We start from the raw sequence: 26,636 nt of genomic DNA on the forward strand, positions 1-26,636 counted from the left end.
AAAGGTTTCACACCTTCCCACGCTGTATCAGCTCTGAGCAGTAAATTATAGGAAATGCAGCTTAAACTGGTTTGAATGTATAAGGGGGTTGCTTGGCTCAGGTACTAAGGAAGTCCAGCGACAAGGTGGACATCAGGCAAGGCTCAATCAGGGCTCTGTTTCCTGTCAGTGTTTTGGCTGCTCCTTTTTTCTGCCAGTTGACTTCACCCTTCAACTGCCAGCAGAATAACTGCAGAAATATGAGGTTCTGGGTCATAATGGCAGCATCAGAGAAAGAGAAGTCATATCTGAAGAACTAGGGTTCTGTTTCCCAGAAGCTTCTAAATAAACTTCCCATTTCATTATATGCAATTCAGTAATATTGCTATTTCTGAGACAGCCCCATTGACTGGGAAATTCTGTGAACTGCTTGATTGAGATCTGGTGTCCTGAGGAGGGATAACCCTTAGAGTGATCAGGCCTTCCCCTGGAACTGGGCAGCTCCCCTTAAAGTGTACATGCTGCCCTGGGGAGCAGTGGGTACAGATGCAGAGTCTAGGCAAGGAAAATAACTCAGTGCCTGCTGTGCCAGGCAGTATTTATTCTACCCTTAAAATCCTCCTTTTCTGGTTTCTGATGGGGTATAGCAGAGACCCTGCTGTTGTGAGGCTGTGGAATTACAAGAAAAGTTGATTGAACTCAGAGTCAATTCAACTAGTGTGTGTGACTAGGCAGTGTGTAAGTGGGATAGGGGCATGCTAGGTGCTCTTTTCCTTCCAAGAAGGGTTTCTTTCCTCTCCTAGTGCATTAGGTAATGGATAAAACTCCCCATAGACTTGTTCCCTTAGCACCTGTCCCTAAAGTAAGCATATGGCCTTTCAAAACTTTCTGAAGGTTTTTACAAAGAGAAAGTAGCAAGGGATGGTCGACAGCTTTCTCCCCCATTTTCCTAAGTTTCTTACTGATTCCTCTGTTCCCCTTAGAATCTATAGAAAAACAAAGGCCGATGGTGTGTACTTAGGCTAAGTGAGGACTTACCTGGAAAATCAGGTTGTGAGCCACCCTGACTCTTGAAAAAATGATTGCTTGTCACTGGTACCCACAGGAGGACTCTTTTTAGTTCCAGGAGCTCTGAAACTTTGTGCTGGTGAATCTATTACCCTTCTGATTCCTCTGTACCTTTTTGTCTCTTCTAGATGTTTGACTGGATAAGCCACAACAAGGAGTTATTCCTCCAGAGCCATACAGAGATCGGAGTCAGCTACCAACATGCCCTAGACCTCCAGACGCAACACAACCACTTTGCCATGAACTCCATGGTGAGTGGAGGCTGTTCTCATCACTGCCTCTGGGGACAGGCCAGTGGTGAGAGGAGCAACTGGGGTGCAAGAGGGAGGGGCAGAAGCTTCCAACCTGAGTAGGAAGGAGGAACTCTGAACTTGCTGTGTCTTTAATACTTCGTTTGCCGGCATGTGGACCCCTGCAGGACACATGGCCAGCCAGCTGTTCCTACAGCAGATCATGGCCCCATTTCTGCCTTCATGTCCTGCTTCACATGGTGAAAGGAATGTGCTAGGATCATAGAAGGTATGAACTCAGCACAAGACTGGAAGGGATAGTCACCAGTTCCACTCTGCTGACTTAACCAGCACTTTTGTGCCCCTAGCATGTGTGAGTCACTGAGCTGGGATGGTGAGGAGCCTCAGAGTATGGCACACTGAAAACAGTTGAGTGATTAGGGCTGTTTAGATTGGAAAAGAGAGTCTTAAGAGACATATGATTGCTAACTTCAAACATGTGAGAAAGGCTGCTTGGACAGAGGAAAGTAGAATTGCTTTGTGTTGCTCTAGGAGACAGCTGTCCAGGGGATGGCTGCTGCAAAGGGAGGCAGGTCATGTATTTGGGAGTTAGTGAGCCCCTTGTTAAGGGGAGTGTTCAGGCACTGAACTCAGAAAGAGATGTTTGCTAGCTGTGTGGTTGTGGCAATTTACCTCTCTGTGCTTTAGTTTCTTCATCTTAAAATGGAAATAATATCTTATAGAGTTGCTATGAGGATTCATTGAGAGAAAGAGATTGGAGTTTTACATAGTGAAATTGGTTGATTCATAGTAAATTATCAGTAAATATTGGTATTATAATGATGTTGATGATGTAGATAACACCTCATAAACCTAACATTTTGGGATACTGTATCCTCCATGTGGTCACCCCAAGACTTCATTTCAAAATCTTGTCCATCTCTTGAAACCAGTATTTTTGAAATGCCTACAGCCTAAGTATGCCATGACACCCCTCCATTTTTTGCCAGTGCTTCCTGCTTGTACTACTGGTCCAAAAGAATGTTCCACCATTTCCCATATATCTGAACAACAAAGATGCCTTATCATTTCAGCAGGTGATTCTGTGAATGATGCAAATTTAGATAAACATGACTCAGGCCAAGATGGAGGAGAACTTAATCTTCTAGCAAGTTGATTTCAACATGCTATGCATTGGACTTAATGTGCCAGAAGGAGTAATTCTGGCCTCAAGTTGTTCAGTGTCTGGTTGGAGAGATAATCCAGCCAATTTGGAGTAGCTTGATCATAGAGATATACTGAGTTAATTTTAACATTTCAGTGTTAAATTTAAAACAACAGACACTTATTTCTTGCTCCTTCTGCAAGCTCATCACAGTCACTCAGGTACCCAGACTGATAGAGCAGCCACTGTCTCAGATGCTGCCAGTCATCTTGGCAGACAACACAAATAGCCAAGTGTATGCTGGCTCCGAAACCTCCCAAGTAGAAGGTGCATGAACCACTTTAGCTCACATTTCATTAGCCAACACATCCACACCCTGGGGAGAAGAGAGTGGGATGTTTGTGAATAGCCCACATGACTGGCACAGGGAGCCATGACAGGGTAGAAGGTAGAGGTGAACAGAATGTGATTTCCATAGAAAGAAAAAATCTGGTTGCAGAATAGAAGATTATGGGATCAGGCAGGGAAAACATCAACATCAATTTTGTTATCAATTTTAGCCACAACAGTCTTGTGTCTTCTTATAAAGGCCCATTCCCCTCCAACTCATCTCCTATAATTATGTCTCACCCCTGACTCACTGTAGTCACAGAGGAGCAAAGCAATTGATCACAATTGATTAAGAATGTAAATTCAAATCTAGTCTAGTTTGACTCTCTGTGCACCTTGTGGGTTTGTTTCCCTTACAATTTACAAATTCTGTGTTAGAATCTTCAGTCACCCAACTGCCTGTCCCTCAAGCAGACAAACTTGTTTTAATAAAAAGCAAAGACAAACATAACTAGGGAAGTCTGTGCCTCCAAGTTCTTCAAAACAGTGAACTAGAAAGCTAAATAGAAAGAGCCTCTGGCTTTGAATTATCTGCACCACTGATCTTCTGTGTTAATATGGATAACTGAGGAATAATGATACATCAAAAACCCTTCCTCTGACAAATTTACTTTTGAAGTGTCCATTTTCAGGACAAAAGCTGGGGTGGAAATTTACTGAAAGGAAGCATCTTCTGGAGCTGTGAGAGAGGGAAGAAGAGATTTAATACAGCACAGCCAATTAGTCTGTTCCAGCCCAGCCTAGTCTCCCACCTCTGTGAATGCCCATGTGAGGCCTCTTTAGTCTAAGCTGGATCTCCTCTCTGGCTGCAGAATGAGGAAAGGGAAATCCCATGGTTGTTTGATCAAATTGCCTGAGCATGGGAGCTTTATAAATGCAGCCCATGCCTTTGTTAACCGGGAGGTTCACAGGTTTGTTATTAAAAGGAACTTCCACAAAGAGGGGTGTCAGCATCTCAAGCAGGTGAAAGGAGGGAATTACAGACTCCTTTTCTCTGGCCTGAGTGATGGATGTTGCTGCCAAGAAACAGATGAATGCAAGCAGCTACTGCTGGGGCCCAATGACTATAGGAATGATCAGTTCCTCTGAGGACGTGGGAATGTGGATTGTTCCGTAAATTCACGGGGGCATTTCTATTTCTGTTCTTGGAAATTATACACACACCTATACATATACCCACACATCTGCCGGCATATAGCTACATGTAGCACATTGTGTTTCTTTGGTATTAAATCCTGTGTTACTACTGAAATAAGTCAGTGAGGCCTTACTTTTGGGAGAGGTCAGAGACCCTTTGGAACTCTATGTTGAAAGCCCTCTTGCCCGAGACATGTGTGTGTGTTTTTGTATATATACACCCACACATTTTTACGGACAATTTCAGGGGATGCAAGGGATTCCTAAAGCCTACCAGTCAACCTCCACAAATAAAGATCCCAAGAACCTCATGACTTCTTTATCACTCATTCAGTAAATACTTAGGGATCAGTCATTGTGCTGGACGTGGACATACAGTGAACAAAGCAGAGATGATTTGTCCCATAGAGGATCCTGTGGAGAGATAGATACTAATCTCACAAATTAACATGTAATTTCAAACCAACAAGTCTTAAGTTGAAAGAGCAGGGAATGCTATGATACTCAATTTAAGTAAGGGGTGTCAAATATATTTTTCAGTTGGCAGCTTGACTTCACGTTCTCTATCCATTTATTGATGGTAATGATGATCTTTGAATTAACTCTAACATACTAAAGAACTTACAATTTAAGGAAACCCTGGGTATATTGTTCTATAAATGAAAACGATCAGTATATAAAAAACTTAACTATTTTTTAAGTTTTGTTTTCCCATGTCTAGTTTTACATAGTGGTCAGAAACCAAACTCAGCTAAGGTGATCATTACTGAGAAATAATTGCACATTATTAAGTCTTGAAGGAAAAATTATAAATTTCCTAAGTTTTGTCTGTGAATTGTTACCACTAAAGGCCATCAATTATTAATACATCAGGAATGTGGGGTGATACCCTAGGGACTATAGTGCTTGAGCAATTGTGAAAGAAAAAGATTAAAATTGGTTGATTTTTAGCTTTTTTTCTTAACATGTTTTTTGCACTTCCCACTGGGGATCCCCTTCTTTTGATCTTCAAATGGTAATAGTAACAACAACAACCTAGTAGGAAAATAGTCTCTGGCTTCTTATAGTGCCTCAAAAAGCCAGGTTACCCGAGCTGTCTGGGCCTTCCTCTTACTTTTTTTTTTTTTTTTTTTAAAGATTTATTTATTTATTTATACAAGCACTGGGTACAGTCAGAAGCGCGGGAGGGTGAGAGAATTCACCAGAGCCAGAGCGGGGAGCAGAGCAGGCAGAAGGACCGAAGTACACTGCTGAGGGGAGCAGCGGGCGGCAGGAGAGGTCTGCGCACCAATGTGGGACCCTCCTCCGGTGGCCGGGGAGCAGCTGGGGATGGAACCGGCACTGCAGAGGCTGTGGGCATCTTCGCAACCCAGCGCTCAACCGCTGCGCCACCGGGGAGGCCCCCTTCCTCTTTCATAATTCTGCTTTATGTCATAAAAGCCTTTTTTACAAATTCTCCTTCCCCTGAATGTGGCTTTTTTCTCTGATGGGCGTGTAGGCAGACAGAAGTAGTGTTGGATTGTAATATGCAACAGAATAACCATGTAGTCACCCATGTTCTAGTTCTTCATAAAAAAAGACACTCACAGGAGTACACGGAAACATATAACAGCCTCATTTACAATTTTAATTAGTTGGTTCTCCAGGGAAAAAATCACTAATGGTTTCTGTCTAGAGTTTTAAAATATAAAATGATATTCATTTTCTATCATTAGGACTCACTGTGAGGATTCACATTATGGATAACCCGTACAGCTGGGTGGTAGGAATCCTCTCTGCTGTGCTATGTTTGATAGCTGCTTTAGGCCTATTAATCTGCTCACCGGAGGCACATATTGCCACTGATGGTATGCAAGTCAGACCAAGTTCAGCAAAGCCTGTGATGCGCTCTCTCTGTTTTGAGGGAATGTCATAAGTGGTGGCACCAAGTCATAGAAGAGAACTAAAGATTCTGAGGAAGGTTGTCCTCTGACCCCAATCTGAGAAGTCTTATTCTGGGGTCCTCTGTCATCTTTAATTCTTGGTAGCCTCAAACCATGATTCTGAGCACTACCCTACCACAAACAGGCAGCACTTCTATAATGATATCAAGAGTATTTCCACATTTTGGTATAAACACACAACCACACTTGCTACTGTGATGTTTAACTAGCCAGCGTTTGACCCTATATTACTGCTGCCAGTCCTTTAATAGACATAAACCTGTTTTTTAATAACTTCTTTATATTTCAATATGTTTTACATTTAAAAATATTTCTATTAATTTTTAGTACTTTTTTTTCAAAAAATCATGTAGTGAACTTGCTAAAATTATAGATTTCTTTTTGGCTCTCGCCTCATTTCTAGAAAATTGTAATCTCTAGGGAATGGGGTCCTAGCAACCTGCCCTTTTAACAAGTTGTAGTAATTTATTAATATAAGCACGTTAAGATTTGAGAACTGTTTTTTTGTGGAGATCGGTATGTACAAAATAGTCACTCCCTAAAAGGAAGCACCACAGCTTCTGGAAGATAGTCCACTTCTTTAACATTTCAGCATGAAGAACACCACAGACCCATTCTCCAATGAAATGATGGAAATTATCTCTAAAAGACCATTAACTGTCTGGAAATGGTCCTCAGCACATACAGCAAATGAAAAAGTATTTAAGAGAATGTATTAAAACTGAATAGTAACAGTAAGTCTGAGGTATTTGAATCAAGACACACTCTCACACTCTGTTCTCCCAACTAAATTAGATGAAACCACACTCCAGACACAGGGCCAACTTTATCTCAGCCCCTGTTGAAAGGCATTATTTATCCTGCCCGAGTCACTTGTTGCTGAAGCTAAGTTCTGGATGAGTTCAGGCAAGAGATCAGGACTCTTAATTCCGCCTGTGCCCTACTCCGAGAACATCGGCTCTCTACAGAACTGATAATTCTAGAACCCGATTACCCCTTGTAGGGGCAGGAATGAACACGGAGCAGGTTTTCTAAGATCCAGCAGACTAGATAAAGGAGGAGTCAGAGTCCTCAGTGGCTTTTCAGGCTTTTATTGGGGATTTACCAGGTATATGGCAGGTAGGGGTGCTGGGGGCCCGGGAGGCTGGCAGGCCTCCCCAGCAAGTCTTCACTCTATCTGGGCTCTCCGGCATTCTCGGCTTCTGCTCCTTTCTCGGCTTCTCTTTCGGCTTCTTCTGGCATCCCCGTGACACCGCCCTTAAAAGCCCAGTCTCAGCCCAGGTGAGTCCCATCTACCTATGCCCACACCCTATTCCAGGTGCCCGCCATCAGGCATGCATTCAGGACTGCAAGGATCCATCATCTATGCCTGATGGCGGGAGGGCAGAAAAGCCTGACATTTTTCCTTACCCTACACCCCTGCTTTAGTTTTTAAGGAATAGGTTCAGTGGTAGGAGAGACAAGCCACAGACCTGAGTCTACTCCCCCCACCCCGCCAATGTCTAGCTCCTGAATTGGGGGTGTCATTTAGGGAAGCACACCATTGTGCCTAATTTCAGCTCCAAAGCCATGGATCAGAGATTTGCGTATGGATAGACACTATGAAACAGAGAACTCCAAGTCTTTCCCAAAAGTAATTTTTTTATTTTTTTTTGCAACACAAAGCTGACAAGTTCAAACCAATAGCACCCTCAAAGATGCCCTTAGGGAGTTTCTGAAAGGCTAAAGGGAAAAGACTGGTAGATTTATTGGAGATAGAGACTATACTGTAGGCTGGCAAGTTTGCCAGACAGAGCTGGAGAAAGACCTTTTGGAAAGAGACAAAGTCTCAATTACTGACCTTAGAAACTACCCCTTGAGCACAACTTGATTTTGATTAGAAAGGTCTGTGATGCAATTTATGTCTCAGGACATTGTTGAAAACCATATGGTAATTAGCGGGCAATTAGTAGAATTTTTTTGAGGTTTTATTTCTTTACAATTTTTTTTTCTTTATTGAGGTAGCATTAGTTTACAAGACTGCATATAATTTAGGGGAATAGGTTTACACCGCTTAGGATGTATGTTACCACACCACCCCACCATCAAAGCACCCATAGTCCTTTGCCATAATCCTTGGGTCTCTTTCTACTTTGATCCACCCCCCTTGTTCCTTCACCTCTAGTAATCTCTAGCCTGCAGTTTTATTTCTAGGATCTGTTTTGGTTTAGATTTGTGTAGGGTAAAGAAAATGTCAGGCTTTTCTGCCCTTCCGCCATCAGGATAGATGATGGATCCTTGTCCTGAATGCATGCCTGATGGCGGGCACCTGGAATAGGGTGTGAGCATAGGTAGATGGGATTCAGCTGAGCTAAGACTGTGCTTTTTAAGGGCGGCGTCACGGGGATGCCAGTAGCAGCAGCAGAAGTCGAAGTAGAAGCCGAAAGAGAAGCCCGAAGCAGAAGCAGAGAACGCCAGAAAGCCCAGATAGAGTGAAGATTTGCTGGGGGCTGGGTGGACTGCCAGCCTCCCAGCACCCCTGCCTGCCACATACCCGCTGAACCCCAATAAAAGACCTGCAAAAAACCACTGAGGACTCTGACTCCTCCTTTACCCGGTCTGCATGGGATCAGAAAACCTGCACTGTGTCCTGTTCCTGCCCCTACAATTTGTTTTGCTTCTCTATGTTCCACTTGAGTGAAACCATCCAGTATATTTCTTTTCTCCTTCTGACATATTTCAACTTAGCATAATTCCTCCAGTTCTTCCCATGTTGTCACAAATGGCAAGAGTTCATCTTTTTATATACCTGAGTAATATTCCATTATGTATGTATATTGAATTTAATACCTGGGTGTGGTCAGGGAAAGAGAAGGTTAAAAAGACTACAAAAATCCCTACCATCCCTGGGTGACTGTGGGCATACCCAAGGCTCAGTGGGTTTCCACTGGCTTTTTAGATATACTCTTCTAATGGTTAAAGTGAGTGATTTTAGCAAAGCTGAGGTAGGACGATCTGGGTGTGCCACTTGGTATTCATGTGGTGTATTCAACAAAGTTTTCCTGTTGTATCCTCTGTATCATTTGCTGAACACTGAAAACAGCAGGATTCACAAAAGCTATCTTCAAGTAGCTTGCAATTGTATCACCTCAAATTCATGTACCAAATGCAAAAAGAATTTTTCCCACTAGGATATAGAGGGCAGGCTTTGTTTTTTTTTTTTTTTTTTCTTATTCTTATTTGTATTCTTAGAATCTTTAACAATGTCTGGCTCTAGTAGGTGGCTAACAAAGGCCAGTTGAATGAATAAGGATAATAAGCTTGGCATAGCATCTGTCATCAACCTGGAGCAGAGTTTGGGCAGCCAGGATGCTGAACTGCTAAAGCAGTACCTTCTTTACTAAGGAATCCCAAAGGATGTGACTCCAGAAGAAGCTGGAAAGAAGGTAAATGAGAGAAGTGGCTTCCATCAGGGACAGGCCTGGGAACCAGGACACCAAGGAGATGTGCACTGCAAGTCCAGGAACTGCTACTGGAGTGTATGACCATTCAACTTTCACTTGACCCCAAGCATTGTTTCTGAGGTTCTAATTCTGAAGATGGAGATAAAGCCCCTAAAATGTGTCTTCCTGACAAGAATGAACACAATCTCAGGCTTGCTGATAACACTGGGGCTCTTAAGGCAGACCTCCCAGGGAAACCTGTGCTTGTAAAGTATTGCATGTTATCACCTGCCAGACCTAACTTTACTAATCAAGTTGAACAGGATGCAGTGTTTGTATCACACAAATGGCCTTGTGGTTGGAATTTCTCTTTTCTTCCAATTTAGTAGAAGGATTAGATTTTACTTTCTGATCTGCTCCGTATCCATTATGATCCTTGCTATTGGCATCATTGTCAACATTGTCCATTTGTCCTAAGGAGAAAGAAGTGTGCTTTGAACTAAGCTGTGAAGCTGCTACTTAAGGCAGCTGTCTTCCCCTTCTGGCTGCCTACCACAGTAATTTGGACAGCTTTGAAAAAAATACTACATCTAGGACCCACTGCCCAGACTTTGATATTGTGCTGGGGTAGATTCCAGGAAGTCTGTACAAGGGTGAGGACCAGATTGAGAATCATTGCTCCAAATTGACAATAACCCTAGGATCAGACTCTAAAGCTACCAGGTTATTAGTCTCTGTGATTAGAGATAAGGGCTTTCCTTCAAGGTCAAAAGTATCTAGGAACCCCTGTCTTTATTCTCTGCATCTTGTGCCCCATCCCAGCTTCTCTAGAAGGTCCACTAACTTGTACTCACCAGTCTCTAATTAGTTATGTTTTGGGCTTTGGCATTTAAACTAGAAATATAAAGAAGCTTCCAGTTTAGGGAAAGGTTTCCTCAGCATGACTGTGGTACACAATCTTGTCTTCCCTCACCTCCTTCCCAGTTATGTAGCTGGGTCTCTTCTGAAAGGCCATTGGGTTTGGCTGTCAACTCGGATTTCTAGTCTGGTTCAGACTTTTCTTTTGATCATTCATCTCCTTCCAGCTCTCAATCTCCTTCTCCCTGATTCCTAGTTCTCTGTCCACAATCCTGGTATCTCTTTATGGCTTCAATCCATTGCTATCTGCAGCCTCTTCATTGTATTCCTTACCTTTAGAATGTTTTCTGTGTCATGTGGTATATACCCCCTGAGTCTTGTAGCTCAGTTTACCCACAAACTTTTACATACACACACACAGCCAGTGCCTGTTCTCTGTCAAGTTGTAGCTGTCATGGAGTTAATTTATTTGAAATTCAGCCAAAGCTGACTCATGCCTCTTCTTTGAGGTCTCTTGGAACTGAATGAAAGATGTGAATTGGTCTGTGAAACCTAGCACATCAGATGAGTAATGTACACAAAAGGGCCTAAACTGTTAAGCACAGCACAAATATCAAATATTGGTGGTTATAAGCGGCAGCAGCTTTGCATATGCCATTCTGGAGCATGGGTGGTAGCTGGCCAGGAGTACCAGATGAGGGACAGAGAGTGATCAAGGACACACAGGCAAGATGTTTATAAATCGGAACATTCGGCAACTGAGAGGTCAGAACCAGGTAGGCAGAGGGGAAAGGTTCATCACAAAAAACAGAGATAAATGTCTGTGACACAGCCAGAGGCCCAGAAATGAGGAAGAGCTAACGTATTTCTATTAGCAAGTCCTTTTGGCTCTACCCCAAAAATATATCCAGGTCTGGCCATTTGTTATCACCTCCACAGCCACCGCACTGCTCCAAGCTTCCATCCACTCCTACTGAAGTAGCTCCTGCCAGGTCTCCCTGCTTCCATGTTTGCTCCCTATGGTCCATTCTCAACACAGTTGCCTGAGAGAGCCTACCAAGTTAGGCACATCACTCCTCTCAAAATAACGTTAATGTCATCCTAACTTTTCAGAATTAAAATCTTAAATCCCTTACCATGGCTTACAAGGTTCTACATGATCTGGGCCCCAGTTAACTCTTGAATCTCAGGCTCTGCTACCAATTTATTTACTCTATTCACCCTGGGTTATTTGCTCTTTCTTGAACCCACCAAAATCATTCTTGCCTCATGGTCTTTGCCCCTGCTGTTCTCTCTACTTAGAGTCTCTTGCTGGACATGATTCACTCATTTCATTCAGGGCTAAGCTCTGGTTTCACCTTTGACTTCAGGGGTCATCCTACTCTGACTTCTCTGTCTTTTGTAGTATTTCCCCACTTCCATCACACTTTATTTTTTTCCCAACTATAGTTTCTTATTTCAAATAAGAAATATATAGTATAATTTATTAATCAATTATCTGACAATTCCTCAAAAATGTAAGCTGCATGAGCATAGGAATTCATCTGCCTTGTTCCCTGCTTGTACAGTGCTTTACACTGTTAATGAATAAGTGGTTGAATAAACAAATAGAGTGACACATTTAAGACTCTATCAATAAGATATCCATTTAAAAGGCAAAGAATTGCCTTTTTAATGCTGAAATTTCTGTGGTTCTGCGGAGACAGGGACCTGTTCCACGAGGTGACTGGCCTTGGATTTACAGGTAGAGATTATTTCTCCATGGAAGTAAAGGGCAAGGGAAATCTACCTGTCATTCTGCTGCCTATTCCAAAACAGGACTATTCTCAGACTTCCGAGGGCCCCAAAGAGAAGGCTTCAGGGATGTAGAAATATTTGTTGAATTCTCTCTCGAGGAACCCTATTTCTCTGGGATAGAAGTTTTTGAATCTTTGGGAGAAATTCATCATCGCCCCTCTTCTTTAAAGGACATTCTTAGCCAGCTCAACTTCTTTCACATTTATAGCAAAGTAAAATGGCATGATGGAAAAGAGCAGGAGCACCAGGCACTAACCTCACCTTTGTATTTCCTCCCTGGTTATGCGATCATTGGCAAGTTACTTCAGTTTCTCAGAGCCTCACCACCTCTACTGTAAATGGGGGATAAAGATAGTATTTTTGCCAAGGATGAGATGTGATCATACATTTTAGACTCAACATTCAGCATAATGTTATGCTTGACGTGTGTTTAGCTATTAACCTTGTCAGGGTCAAGAGCTCTAGAAGAAATGCCCCTAGTGTGGGGCAGCTCCTCAGAGTTCCCATCTACACAGCTTCTCGAACGTTAATGTGCATGCATATCACATAGGGCAATCTTGCTAAACTGTAAATTCTGATTTAGAAGATTGGAAAGGGGTCTGAGATTCTACATTTCTAACTTGCTCCTCGGCTCTGTTGATGCTGTAGACCAAGCTCTGAATAGCAAATTCTAGAAGAGAAAGGAAAAAAATACTGGTGAATATGTTTTCCTGAAGTCTTGGAGCCTTTGATTCCAGCCTTAAAGGCAGCCTGGAATTACTACATCCTAACCCAGAAGCGCTGCATTGTTCCTAACCATTTTCCTCTCTAGCGTCCCTGAATCTGATTCCAGCTGTACCTGTCCCTCTCTCCTATTTGAATACTGCAAGAATTCCTCAGACAAAGACATCCACACACACCCAAGGAAATTACACTCAGAGCAGTGAAAATGAGAGAGAGTTTAGCTTTTACTTAAATCTGCTGCTGGGTTTCCTTGGCCCTCAGACATATGGTCAGGCACTTGTTTTCATGACTGCTTAATGGTTTGTAAAGTGATTGCTGGAGGAGACATTGATCTAGCAAGCCAGGCAAGAGGGACAGAGGGATTCATGGGCCAATGTTATCTTTGCTGAGCACCAGGCTGTTCCAGCTCCTTTCCTTAATCCACCCAACAGTGACAGATGGCTTCCACATGGTTTGACCTACTGTTTGGCCAGACCTGACCATATAGTCATCCATCAGCTGCCCTATTTGGCCCCTCAGAGGGCACCCTGTGGTTTGTGGGAAGCAGAAGTTGGAGCTCATCACATCTCATAACTATTGTAGTAGAGTTTCAAGCATGGACAGTCTTCATTCCAGATGTTTTTATCCCAGTGTCCATATGTTTTGAGGTGGGATCAGCAGGTTTACATGAGAATGTTAAACTAATTAATCATAAGCTGATGGTTTAACAGCTTCAGGACCCAAAGTGGGTTTGTTACTAGCAAAATAATACCATACATATGGTATTATTAAACTAGATAAAAGACGTGAAGTGCAGCTTTTTTCATTACTTTAGCACAATCTCTTCATTTTCCTAATGTGATTACATGGGAAAGTTACATGGGAAAACCTCTAAAAGTTACATAGGAAAATAATAAAATTCTTTTCTCCTCAAATACAATCTCTTTGAGTGTGACAAAACAAAAATATAAATTAATACAATCTGTGGGAGATGAGAAAAAGGTAGCAATAAGCAGAGGGGTCATGTAGACTAGACCTCATCCCAATTTGCTTCTTTCTTTTGTGACTTTTAACTTTGCTACTTGATTGATTTAACAAACTTTTAAAAGCACCTACGGGTGGTTTCAAGACGTGTCTGTTTTTCCCCCTAAATGTAAAATGAGATTATCGCATGACCTTGGCTTTAAAAAAAACACTTTAAAATTTATTTTTATTCTTTTCATATTAAAGCAATATTTGCTCATTAAAACTTGCTTATTTCACTTCTATATGAATCATACTTTACTTAAAAAAAAAAGGTTTGCCAGAGCAAAAAGACATGGGGAAGTCTGAGTAATTACACCTTCGTGAAGTGTATCTTGACTAAATGTACTAAAGATACATTAAAATAATTTTTAAAATTAAAAACAATTAAAAATGCCAAATCTATTAAAAATACTCTACAACCCCTAGTATTATTGTGGAGTAAAAAAGAACAACAAACTTGAAACAACGTTTGTGTCTCAATAGAAAGAATGAGTTTGATAATAGTAGACAGTTGAACATAAATTGCTCTTAGATCCATCACCCGTAAACATCTAATGTTTTGATGTATTAACATCATTGACAAAAGAAAGCACTGGGGATAGCATACTGTGTATTCCTTCTTTATAGTTTTAAGAAAATCCTCCTGCTGTTATTAAAAAATATATGTCTATGTGTGTGTATATTATATATACGTAAATATGTATATATATTCCAAAAGTATTTCTTATATGCTTTTTTATACACAAGAAAATTGAGATGAGAAAAAGACCCTAAAGGGAAGTCCCTGCCACCATGCAGACCTGGTACACTATAAACTTTCAATAACTGATAAATATGGTATACATATTTCTCAGCTAAGAGTGTACATTTATACGTTTTGTATTTAACATTTTGATTTAACATTCAGTTTGCACTTAACCCAGCTGATTTTACTGAGAATCTCGTTCCTTGGCTGACTGATTGCCTGGCTTCTCTTCCTTGACTTTTATAGGAGAGTCAGGTCCCTGGGACTTTCTAGAGGACTGAGCTCCTTTTAGGAAAGTGGTCTCTACGTGGGAGCTGTGCCTCACCTCCTGTGATGATCTAATAGGTCACAAATTCCATTTTTGTTGTAATAATTTAAAAGCGGCTACCCCGTTAACTATAATGGAAGAGAACTCTGAGCCCAGAATGTGTTCCTTACAGAGATGAGATAGCTTTTCAATGAGTCCTTTTTCCCTCTGTGGTGGCAAAGACAAAAGAGGAAATGTTGCCCTTGAACAACAATGTGGAGGTCCCCCATGCCCAGCGTGGGGAGGAGGCTTCTGGCACCTTATGGTAAATGATAAGGAGACAGGTCTGTCCCCTTGTGTGAGGACAAGGTGTTCCTACCTTTGAGTGCTCTGGGTATTGCTAACATATGCCAAGGTGGTGGAGATGACTTGAGAAGGCTGTCCCAGAGACTAAGACTCCAAAGAATGAAAGCCCATGGCTCACGGAATGATGCTAAAGTCTTTGACTTCTCTGGTCCAGAAAAGGCCTGTGGATTCAAGGGTCCAGACATTTGAATTCTAGAGGCAAGGTATCCTACTAGCAGACAGGCTGTGATGTTCAGGCAGTGACTGGCAGGCAGTGAGGACAGCTACTGTAGGGCTGGGCACATGTGACAGACTCTATGGAGAGGGACTCTGCCCCAGGAATAGTGGGGGACAGTGCTCTCTGTGAAATACAGTGGGGTTTTGGGCTTTTGTTGGATTATTTGCCTGTTGGTGGAATAGTTGACAAAATTTTCTTTATGTTATGTGTTTTTGCTAAGACTTTGATTTGGTTTACTAATACTTTAATATTAATTAAATTAATTTTAATTCAGACTGCTGAACAGGATAAGGGAAAAGATATGACATTCTTTTTTTTTTTAATAATAAATTTTATTGTTATATTCCCCATACAATTGCAGCCCCCCCATTCTGACCACAATCCCTCCCCTCCCGCCCCCGCCCCCCTAAAAGTGTCTCTGGTTCATAGTTTTTTGTTGATTTTGATTTTCACTTTCTTGTAGTTATTCATTTTCCTGGTCCCTTATTTAAGTTTTCTAGATTCCTGCTATGAGTGAGACCATCCGGTATTTTTCTTTTTCTTTTTGGCTTATTTCGCTGAGCATGATCCCTTCCAGCGCCATCCATGTTGCTGCAAATTGCATGTGTTTATCTTTTTTGAATGCTGAGTAATATTCCATGGTATATATGGACCACATCTTCTTGATCCAGTCATCTATTTTTGGGCATTTGGGTTGTTTCCAAAGCTTAGCTATTGTAAACAGTGCTACTATAAACATAGGGGTGCAGGTGTTCTTTGGAATTGATGTTTCTGTGTCCTTTGGGTAAATACCTAGGAGTGGAATTGCTGGATCATATGGAAGCTCTATGTTTAGTAGGTCCAGAAATCTCCACACAGCTTTCCACAGTGGTTGGACCAGTTTGCACTCCCACCAACAGTGTAGAAGAGTTCCTTTTTCTCCACACCCTCGCCAGCATTTGTTGTTGCTAGTTTTTTTAATATGTGCCATTCTCACTGGTGTAAGATGGTATCTCATGGTAGTTTTGATTTGCATTTCCCTGATGGCAAGTGATGTTGAACATTTTTTCATATGCCTGTTGGCCATTTGCATTTCCTCTTCAGAGAAGTTTCTTTTTAGCTCTTCTGCCCATTTTTTGACTGGATTCTTTTCTTTGTTGTTGTTGAGTCTCATCAGCTCTTTGCAGATTTTTGTGATCAGTCCTTTATCATTAGTGTTGGGTGCAAAAATGTTCTCCCAGTTGGTGGGGTTTCTCTTTGTTTTTGTTATTGTCTCTTTTGCTGTGCAGAAGCTCTTTAATTTGATGTAGTCCCAGCTGTTTATCTTTGCCTTCACTATCACTGCTTTGGGTGATGTGTTTGTAAAGATGTCTTTGATGTGCAAATCACGTAGTGTTTCGCCTATATTTCCTTCTATATATTTTATGGTTTCAGGTCTTATGTCTAGTTCTTTAATCCATTTTGAGTTGATTTTTGTGTATGGTGTGAGGTAGTGGTCAAGCTTCATTCTTTTGCATGTAGCGACCCAGTTTTCCCAGAACCATTTATTGAACAAACTTTCTTTGCTCCAATGCATAGTCTTTGCTCCTTTGTCAAAGATTAGTTGACCATAAATCTGTGGGTTTATTTCTGGAGTTTCTATTCGATTCCATTGGTCTGTATGTCTGTTCTTGTTCCAATACCATGCAGTTTTGATGATTATGGCTTTGTAGTATAGTTTGAAGTCTGGGAGTGTAATGCCTCCATTCCCTTCTCTTTTTTTCAGGAGAGCTTTGGCTATTCAGGGTTTTTTGTGATTCCATATGAATTTCATCAATAATTGTTCTATTTCTTTGAAGAATGACATTGAAATTTTGATTGGAATAGCATTGAATCTGTATATTGCTTTTGGAAGGATGGCCATTTTAATAATGTTTATTCTTCCAATCCACGAGCAGGGGATGGCTCTCCATTTCTTTGTGTCTTCTTCTATTTCTTTTAACAGTGTTTTATAGTTTTCTTTGTATAGGTCCTTTACCTCTTTTGTTAGATTTATTCCCAAATATTTGATTTTTTTTGTTTCAATAACAAAAGGGATGGTTTTTTTGATTTCTTCTTCTTCAGATTTATTGTTTGTGTATAGGAAGGCTACTGACTTTTGCGTGTTGATTTTGTATCCTGCCACTTTACTGAACTGATTGATGAGTTGAATTAGCTTTTCTGTGGAGTTTTTGGGGTTCTCTATGTATAATATCATATCGTCTGCAAATAGTGATAGTTTGACTTCTTCTTTTCCTATTTGGATTCCTTGGATGTCTTTCTCTTGTCTTATTGCTCTCTCTAGGACTTCCAGTATTATATTGAAAAGCAGTGGTGAGAGTGGACATCCTTGTCTTGTTCCAGATCTTAATGGAATTGCTTTCAGCTTTTCACCATTGAGAATGATACTGGCTGTTGGCTTGTCATAGATGGCCTTTATGATGTTGAGGTATGTTCCTTGTATCCCAAGAATTTCAAGGGCTTTTATCATGAATGGGTGTTGCACTTTGTCGAAAGCTTTCTCAGCATCTATTGATATTATCATATGGTTTTTATATTTCTCTTTGTTGATGTGTTGGATAACGTTGATTGATTTTCGGATGTTAAACCATCCTTGTGCCCCTGGAATGAATCCTACTTGGTCGTGGTGAATTATCTTATGGATACATTGTTGGATTCTGATGGCTAAAATTTTGTTGAGGATTTTTGCATCAGTGTTCATTAGGGAGATTTCCTGTAGTTTTCCTTTTTTGTGTTGTCCTTGTTCGGTTTTGGTATTAGTGTAATGTTGGCTTCATAAAACGTGTTTGGTATTGTCCCTTCCTTCTCAATTTTTTGGAAGAGTTTGTGAAGGATAGGCACTAATTTGTCTCTGAATGTTTGGTAGAATTCATTTGTAAATCCATCAGGTCCTGGGCTTTTGTTTTTGGGGAGGTTTTTGATTACCATTTCAATTTCGCTAATTGTAATTGGTCTGTTTAGGTGTTCTATTTCTTCTTTATCTAGCTTTGGGTGATTGTAGAGTTGTAGGAATTTGTCCATCTCCTCTAGATTGTTAAACTTGTTTCCATATAACTGTTCATAGTAGTTACTGATTATTCTTTTGATTTCTGCTGTGTCCGTTGTGATTTCTCCTCTTTCATTGATGATCCTGTTTATTTTTGCTTTCTCCCTTTTTTCCTTTGTGAGCCTGGCTAGGGGTTTGTCTATTTTATTGATTTTTTCAAAGAACCAGCTCTTGGTTTCATTGATCTTTTGGATTGTTTTTTTAGTTTCAATTTCATTTATTTCTGCTTTGGTTTTTATTATTTCTTTTCTTCTACTGGTTTTGGGGTTTTTTTGTTGTTCTTTTTCTAGATCTTTGAGCTTCGAGATTAGGTTGTTTCTTTGAGTTCTTTCTTGTTTCTTGATGTGAGCTTCTATTGCTATATATTTTCCTCTTATTACTGCTTTTGCTGCATCCCATACATTTAGGATATTGGTGTCCTCCTTGTCGTTCAATTCAAAAAATTTTTTAATTTCCTCTTTTATCTCCTCATTAGTCCAGTGGTCTTCCAGTAGTGTGGTTTTTAATCTCCATGAGGTAGGAAAGTTCCTTGCCTTCTTTTTATGGTTTATTTCTAGTTTGATGCCTTCATGGTCAGAAAAGATGGTTGATATGATTTCAATCTTCGTGTATCTGTTGATGTTTGTCTTGTGCCCCAGTATGTGATCGATCCTGGAGAATGATCTGTGTGCGCTTGAGAAAAATGTGTACTCCGTTTTTTTGGGGTTTAGTGTTCTATAGATGTCTGTTAAGCCCAATTGCTCTAGGTCCTTATTTAGAGCTTTGGTTTCTTTACTTATTTTTTGTCTGTTGATCTATCCATTGTTGATAGTGGTGTGTTGAAGTCTCCCACTACGTATGTGTTTTCTCTGATGTCTGTTTTCAGAGAGGACAACAGTTGTCTGATATATTTTGGTGCTCCTTCGTTTGGTGTGTATATGTTAATGAGTGTTATTTCTTCTTGAAGTATTGTCCCCTTGATCATAATGTAGTGACCATTGGGGTCTCTTTTTATCTTTTTGAGTTTGAAATCTGTTTTATCTGATATAAGTATAGCTGTTCCTGCTTTCTTTTTTGGTCCATTTGCTTGTAGAATTGTTTTCCATCCTTTAACTTTGAGCCTATTTTTATCTTTTGTAGCTAAATGTGTTTCCTGGAGACAGCAAAAGGTTGGGTTTTGTTTCTTAATCCAGCCTGCGACTCTGTGTCTTTTTATTGAAGAGTTTAGTCCATTTACATTTAGAGTTAATATTGATATGTTAACATCTGTATTTGCCATTGTGTTTGTCTTTCCTTTGATTTTATTTATTTATTCTTTTAATAACTTTTTTTTTTTTTGGCCTTCTTTCATTGTTATTCGTCCCTCTGAGGTTCTGGCTTTAGGACTCCTTGTAGTATTTTTTGGAGTGGGGGTTTAGTTGCAATGAAATTCCGGAGTTTCTGTTTGTCTGGGAAGGTCCATATTCTTTCTTCAAAGAGGAAGGAGAGCTTTGCGGGATAGAGTATTCTTGGTTGGCATCTGTTTTCTTGGAGTCTGTTGACTATGTCCCTCCACTCTCTCCTTGCCCGTAGTGTTTCTTCGGAGAAGTCTGATGTCAGCCTGATTGGCTTTCCTTTGAATGTTATCTGTTTCTTCCCTCTTGCCAGCTTCATTATTTTTTCCTTGTCCTGGATTCTTGGGAGCTTTACTATTATGTGTCTTGCTGTATTTTTTCTTTCGTCGTGGAAGTTTGGTGTTCTTCTTGCTTCTTGTATATCAATTTTCAGCTCCTTCTTCACATTTGGGAAGTTCTCTTCAATTATCTCTTTGAATATTTTCTCTGTTCCTACTTCTCTCTCCTCTCCTTCTGGTATTCCTATAACTCTTATATTTCCTTTCCTCATGGAGTCAGATAGTTCCCGAAGTCTTTCTTCATTCTTTTTCCTTCGTACTTCTCTTTCCTTTTCTGTTTTGGTTCTTTTTATTTCTGTGTCTTCAAGAGCACTTATTCGTTCTTCCATTTCATCAATTCTGCTTTCATTGCTTTTCCCAGAATTCTTTAGTTCTTCCACTAATTCTTTGATCTCCTGCATTTCTTTTACTTCCCTCTTTAGGGACTCAATTTCATTCTTCTGATCGTTGATTATTTTTCCCTTATCATTGTTTTCCTTTATGACTTCTGTCAGTTTTTTAATCACGGCAATTTTAAATTCTCTTTCTGGAAGGCTCAGAAGTTCTTCCAAGTTACTGTCGTTGCAATCTCAGGGCTGGTTTTCTTTTTGTGGTGTGCTTTTTCTCTGGAGAGTTGCTAGGTTGCGTGTGGTTCTTCTCCTCCCTACTGTCTGTTTTCTAATTTGCCGTATGCGTTGGGACACTGTGTAGTTGGGACTGGCCGGCATCTTGGGTGAGCTTCTCTGCTCCCCTCTGGTTCCTCCAGGAGTCATCTGTCAGTTTCAAGCAGTCTTTATTGGAGAAAGGTCCCTGTCCTAAAATGTCGATGTGGGGACACACTCCCCTGTGCGCCTGGTCTGCCCCGGCGGTGGGTTCCTGCTCCCCCTCTGGGCTTGGACTGCAGGCCAGAAGGGGTCTGGCGTGGGCGAACTTCCCCCGCTCACCTCTGGCTCCTGAGGAAGCCTTCTGCAGGTAGTCTTTACTGAAGAAATGTCCCTGTTCTAAAATGGTGATGTGGGACACACTCCCTGCGCGTACGGTGTCAGGCACACTCTTCTGCGTGCCTGGTCTGCCCCAGCTGTGGGTGCTCGCTCTCCCTGTGGGCTCAGACTACTTGTTCGGAAGGGGCCGGGTGCGGGCTAACTCCCCAGCTGGCCACTAGCTCCTTCAGGAGCCTGTGCTGGCTACAAGTCGCTAGGTGGCGCCAGAGATCTCTCCTAGAGCCCTTGGGGAGCTGATTTTCCACCCCGTGGGACAGGGAGCAGAGCGGGGATGGTAGAGTACACCTCAACGGCTTTGGGGTGCTGTGTCTGCCTTGTGCCCCACCGTCGTGGGGAACCCACGCCCCTAATTTCTTGCCCCGGGTCTCAGTTCCAAAGCCCTCAGTTCCAGGACGCGGGCTGTAGCCCAGTTCAGTGGCGCGGGAATGGCGCCTTTTGCACCGCTCCCGTGCCTGGGCGCCTGGTTCCTGCTTACTCAGGGAGGGACCTTCACCTCAGTGAGGACCTCCGAGCGTCTCCCCGCAAGCCTAGGTCGTCTCCCAAGCCTAGGTCGCAGGCGCGGGGACCTGGGCAGCAGCGATCCTGGTCTGCACTTGCTTTTCAAGCGCGCAGAGTGCGCCACTTTCCGCGCAAGCTTACTGGCAGCCTGGGCTGTGTGCGTGTCTCCTGGGGTCTTTGTTCTTCTCTAATGGCGCCCGGAGCCGTTCGCTCACCGCCGCGGCGAATCCTGCAGGGTTCACCTCAGCTCCCGTTCACGGGGTGTGGTGGCTGCAATAGTTCCTTTCCACTCACAGTCCCACTTGCTGCGTCCGTTTTTCTTATTGGCCGTTTTGGTTTGTTGTTTCCCTCCTCTCTGCCGGTCGGAGAGTGCCGACTTTGTGGGCGGGGGAGGGGAGCAGGGTTCTGCGCTTCCCTCCCTTCTGGTCCTCTTTTATGGCCACTTTCTTCTTTGGGCAGTTTGCTGGAGTCGTCCGTTTATCTTCCGTGTCCCAGTTCTCACTGGGACCTGCCGCTTTTCCTCCCTATTAACTTTTTTTAATGGGAGATCTTACTCGCAGCGTCTCCTCGCCGCCATGTTGCTCCGCCCCTTTTTCGATATGACATTCTTTGAGTTATCAGTTATATGCCATGCAATTCACTGAATGCTTTATATTATGTAACATACAGGAAAGAGTTTCTGATTTAGGGTGGGACCTTTAGACCATAGTTATGTAAAATTCATACCTGCTTCTAGGAGTGAAGTAAATGGGATTCAAATAATATACATGCTCAACAATGACCTCTTAGCCATTGACACAGAGCCCCTGACACAGAGCTCAAGGTTTATCAAAACCATAGTTTCCATCAAATGATTATTTCTAGAGGAGCTGGTATTTATTTCTGACTTTACCACATAAGAAACTTTAAAGAGGAAACTTTGCTAGGTTTTGAAATGGGAAGTTGTTATCTTAGAAGCAAATTTGCATGTTTTTATAGCCAGTCAGGGCATCCAGAAAAACCAGGTTCAAAGTGAAAGCCTTTAGCAGGACCAAAAACTTTCATCAAGATTCTGCCAAGTTGTTCTTTCAGGAGCGTGACTGCTCCATTGATTTCAGCTAATCACAGTAGGCGACAAGGCCACGGGAGAGACCATGTATCCTATGATCTCCAATTAATGACTGCAGGAACAAGACAAGAAAACAGAGAATTTTATAGCAACAAAAGTGGAAGCAGGGTATAAATAAATATAGAGGGTTTTTGAGCTCATGATATTTTTCTGGAATTTAGCCATTTTTTCCCCATTTGTGACTGAAATGAAGGGAGGAACATAGGGGTAAATGATGCAGCCAACTGTGATGCATGAGAATTGCATTCTTTAAGGTAGATGGTGTTTATATCTTGGACTATGTGATACTTTGAAGAAGAAGAAAAAGAATAGCAGCACTGCTATTTAGATTAATAAAGCATTTTTGAGGTAAGTGCTTAAGAAGATACTCATTAAGTCGGAATTATTAAGTCATGTTATTAACTTCTGACCAGGGAAGCTGGTTAATCTAGGCAGCCGAGTTCAGGGGCTGAAGAGGAGAGGAAGAAGAGAGCACCTCGCGGTTGGTCACCTGGTGGATGAAGAGCTCAGGGGAGAGGTCCCAGCTCTAGCCATGACCTTCACAATACAGGGTAGAAAGGAGAGCTGGGATGAGGGCCTGGGGCACATGAACAGTCAAGACTGAGCTATGTGTGTCTCTGGGGGTAGGTATCACTACTCTCCCTGGTCTCACTCCATGCACACCCTCCCCACCTCCACCAGTTAACCCCTGAGTGCACAGAGCAGTCTTTTGAAAGTGTAAATCAGATCATATGCTTTTGTTTAAAACCATCCCTTCCCCGGGACACTTGAAAGCCTCGAATTACCCTTGTTTCTTCAGTCTCTATGCCCCACCACCTCCACTGACAAAGGTTTTGGCAGGGAATAGATTTAGTCAATATTGGAGAAAAGGTCTCTCTACATTAAATCTAGGTGCCCTCCATAATCAGAAAATGTGCCCAGATGCATGAGTTATAGAGCTGACTGCTTATTCAGAAATGCAATGTCTGAAGTCTTTTAGTTCAACCCCTCATTTCACAAATGAAGAAACTGAGGCACTGAGAAGGCAAATGACTTCCTAAGTGAGTATCAGAGGTGGACCACATCTCATGTCTCCTGATTCCTGGCCCAGTGGCATTCATGGCCAAGGCTTATAGACAGCTCTGCACATGGAAGGGCATTTAAGGCTGGCAGAAAGAATGTCACAGCCAGGCAGATGGGAGGAGTGGAAGGGCAGCTGGTAGGAAATGGAAAAGCCATAAAGAGTCAAAATATCCATTCCCACTGGTCATGTCCTCAGGACAAACATGACTCCCAAATGCCTCTTAATAGAGGCATAAACAGTGTCATGAAAGAACCGCATGGATGCTCTGACCAAAAGCCATGATATGTCATTTGTGCCTAATGACTTAGCACCCCTACTTATTTGGACTCTTTATTCAGCTCTTTAACCTTTTTTGTCATTTTTAACTTCTTTCACTTCTTTTAAGTCATTTGAGACCTTCTTTGCCATTTCACTCTTTTCATTTGGTTTATGGCTACAGTGTGGAATCTATATGCCCATTTGTCTGTCTTCAGGCTAATGGCAAAAGAAGATAATGATGAACTTAGGCAATAAGACTTGCCTGCAGTGCTTTGTGTTTTGAAAAGGGGCTGTAGAGAAGAATAGGAACAAATTCATGAGTCAACATTATATTTATCCCTCCATTGTGAAGGATACTGCCTCTAATTCTTTTGTGAAACCTAATCATTTGTTAGGTTTAGTAAGACATTTTTCTGCCCACTGATAAGGAAACAAAAAAGCACTTACTGTGCTGTCTCTAGAATGTGAAATGTAAGCTGTGATCTTTTGTTTATTTGTTTTTAGCTCTATTTTATGATCACAGGCTTAAGGGTTGAAGGGGCCTTGGGGAACCGCCAGCCACACTACCCCTTTCTGTGCAGGAAGCCCCTTCCTGACACCCTACCAGTGGTTCGGATCCTTCTCCCTGAAACCCCACTGCAAGTTGCCTCTACTCTGTGAAACACTTACTTCATTTTGCTTTACTTGCAGTTATTTGAGGACTTTTCTTAAATCTCAGCTGTTAGCCCCTGAGGACAGGAATCTTGTCTTGCTCTTCTTTCATCTCCCAAGGTCCCCAACACTGAACCCGACCCATATACATTTGAATGAGTGACAAGGTGCTCCAGAGACAGCTACAGATAGACATTTCTAATAGCTAGAAAGCTCTTCTTAAAGTGAGCAGAAATATTCCTCCCTGTGTTCTGTGTGGGGAAAGACTAAAGAGGAAGGGGTGACAGGCAGCTAGCATCTCTAAGGTGTTCATTAGGGATCCTGGGGACAGGCTAATACCCTGCTCTTATTGTTGTTCTTGTTTCCTATCTGGACAGAGCACACAAGGTCTTTCCCAGGACAAGAAAACCTAACAACCCCAGATAAATCTGGATAAATGGAGTGTGGGGAGTGTTTTCCCAGGCTGAATTCAGTTTGGAAGAACAGTTATATTAGATGCCTTTAAAGTCTCATCCATATCCCCTCAGTCCACACTGAGGATCATTTACAGGTGGTTCCTATACACACTGTCAACTTCCTGCATTTCTCTGCCCATGGTCACTCTGACTTAGGGAAGGTGCTTGGCTTGTGTGTAGGTCACACTGAAAATGCCAGGGAGTTACTCTAGGAGAGACTTAATATGTAAATACCTCAGCCTCCTCATCTCCCAGTAGGATAGCTGGGAGGTGTGTTCTACACAATCTCTGAAGGTTTTAAGAGAGACCAACCCTCAATTAACGATAGCATTAACCCACTAATAATTAACACATCCTTTATTTTCCTCCCATTCCTCCTTGACTCCCCCAGCTTCTCACCATGCTTCCTGGGATCACACCCAAACAAATTATCTGTCCAAATTCTTTTTTTATATATATATATATTTGCAAGTTAGTTTATTTTTTTAATTTTTTTGCATGCACCTCTTTTATTTTTTTTATTTTTTTAAATAATAAATTTTATTTTTATATTCCCCATACAATTGCAACCCCGTCATTCTGACCCAATCCCTCCCCTCCCGCCACCCCCCCCCAAAAGTGTCTCTCGTTCATAGTTTTTTGTTGATTTTGATTTTCACTTTCTTATAGTTAGTCATTTTCCTGGTCCCTTATTTAAGTTTTCTAGATTCCTGCTATGAGTGAGACCATCCGGTATTTTTCTTTTTCTTTCCAAATTCTTGCTTCAAGGTCTTCTTTGGGAGGAGCCCAAACTGAAATAACAGCATAGGCAAAAATTGGGGGGGGGGGGTTTAAATATTATTCCCTTGGAAGATGGAACTGTTAAAAATCAGTGCACACCCCTCTATTTCTAAGTGGAGCATTAGTTTTTCTGTCAGTTCTAAAATAGTTTACTTTTAAGTAGAATTTTTTCCTAGCTCAGAAAACATGGCTCATAATGATTCCCAAATATTTGAAGGATAATTTTTTCAAATAACTGGCATCAGTAATATTCTAGCTCGAGTAAAGGAAATATACTACATCAGAAAGGTCTCAGGTCAGACTAAAGAAAGAGATTACACACAAGGGTCATGAGACATCAGGATGGATTTGTGTTCAAGCTCTTCACTTAACCTTTTAAATGTCCACAGAGACCTTTTAAATGAAGAGAGACCTTATCAACCCAGCTCAGGTTTGGGATAGAGTGCTTGAGGCCAGGGACAGCTAAGATGAATGGGACCATGAAGGCAGAGGGAAAGGAAAATAAAGAACCGTCATTAAACTTACCCAATATTAATGAACTACCTCTGAGCTAATAGAACCAAGAAAAAATGCTTTTGCTGAAGAATATTTATTATAATTTGAGAACATTTATGACAAAGAAGGAAGGTGTGCAAGCAACCTGCAGCTTCAGTCCTTCCTCAGGAAGACATTGTGTGATTCAGAAAAGCTCTCGTAGGTGCCACAGTATTACTTGATTGTTTTGACACCCCAGACAATTAATAGGAGATAGCTGTTAAAAATAATCATGCTCACTACTGTCTTATGTCTGTCTTATGTTTGTGGGTTTTTTTTTTTTTTAATTCTGTCTTATTCCT

General features: G+C 41.6%; 1 protein-coding gene across 11 annotated transcripts in view; it reads left to right on the plus strand.

The window, feature by feature from the left end:
• KALRN (kalirin RhoGEF kinase) overlaps positions 1–26,636 on the plus strand; it is a gene marked incomplete at both ends in the record, with an annotated part of 649,897 nt that overhangs the window by 258,414 nt on the left and 364,847 nt on the right. For all 11 annotated transcript variants that reach the window (XM_084231955.1, XM_084231959.1, XM_084231961.1 and 8 more), the window contains one exon: positions 1,176–1,298. In XM_084231955.1, coding sequence (XP_084088081.1) covers positions 1,176–1,298 — 123 coding nt within the window. The remainder of the gene's footprint in view (positions 1–1,175; positions 1,299–26,636) is intronic.

This window comes from Talpa europaea, assembly GCF_964194135.1.
Source record: "Talpa europaea genome assembly, chromosome: 4".
Taxonomy (NCBI): Eukaryota; Metazoa; Chordata; class Mammalia; order Eulipotyphla; family Talpidae; genus Talpa; species Talpa europaea.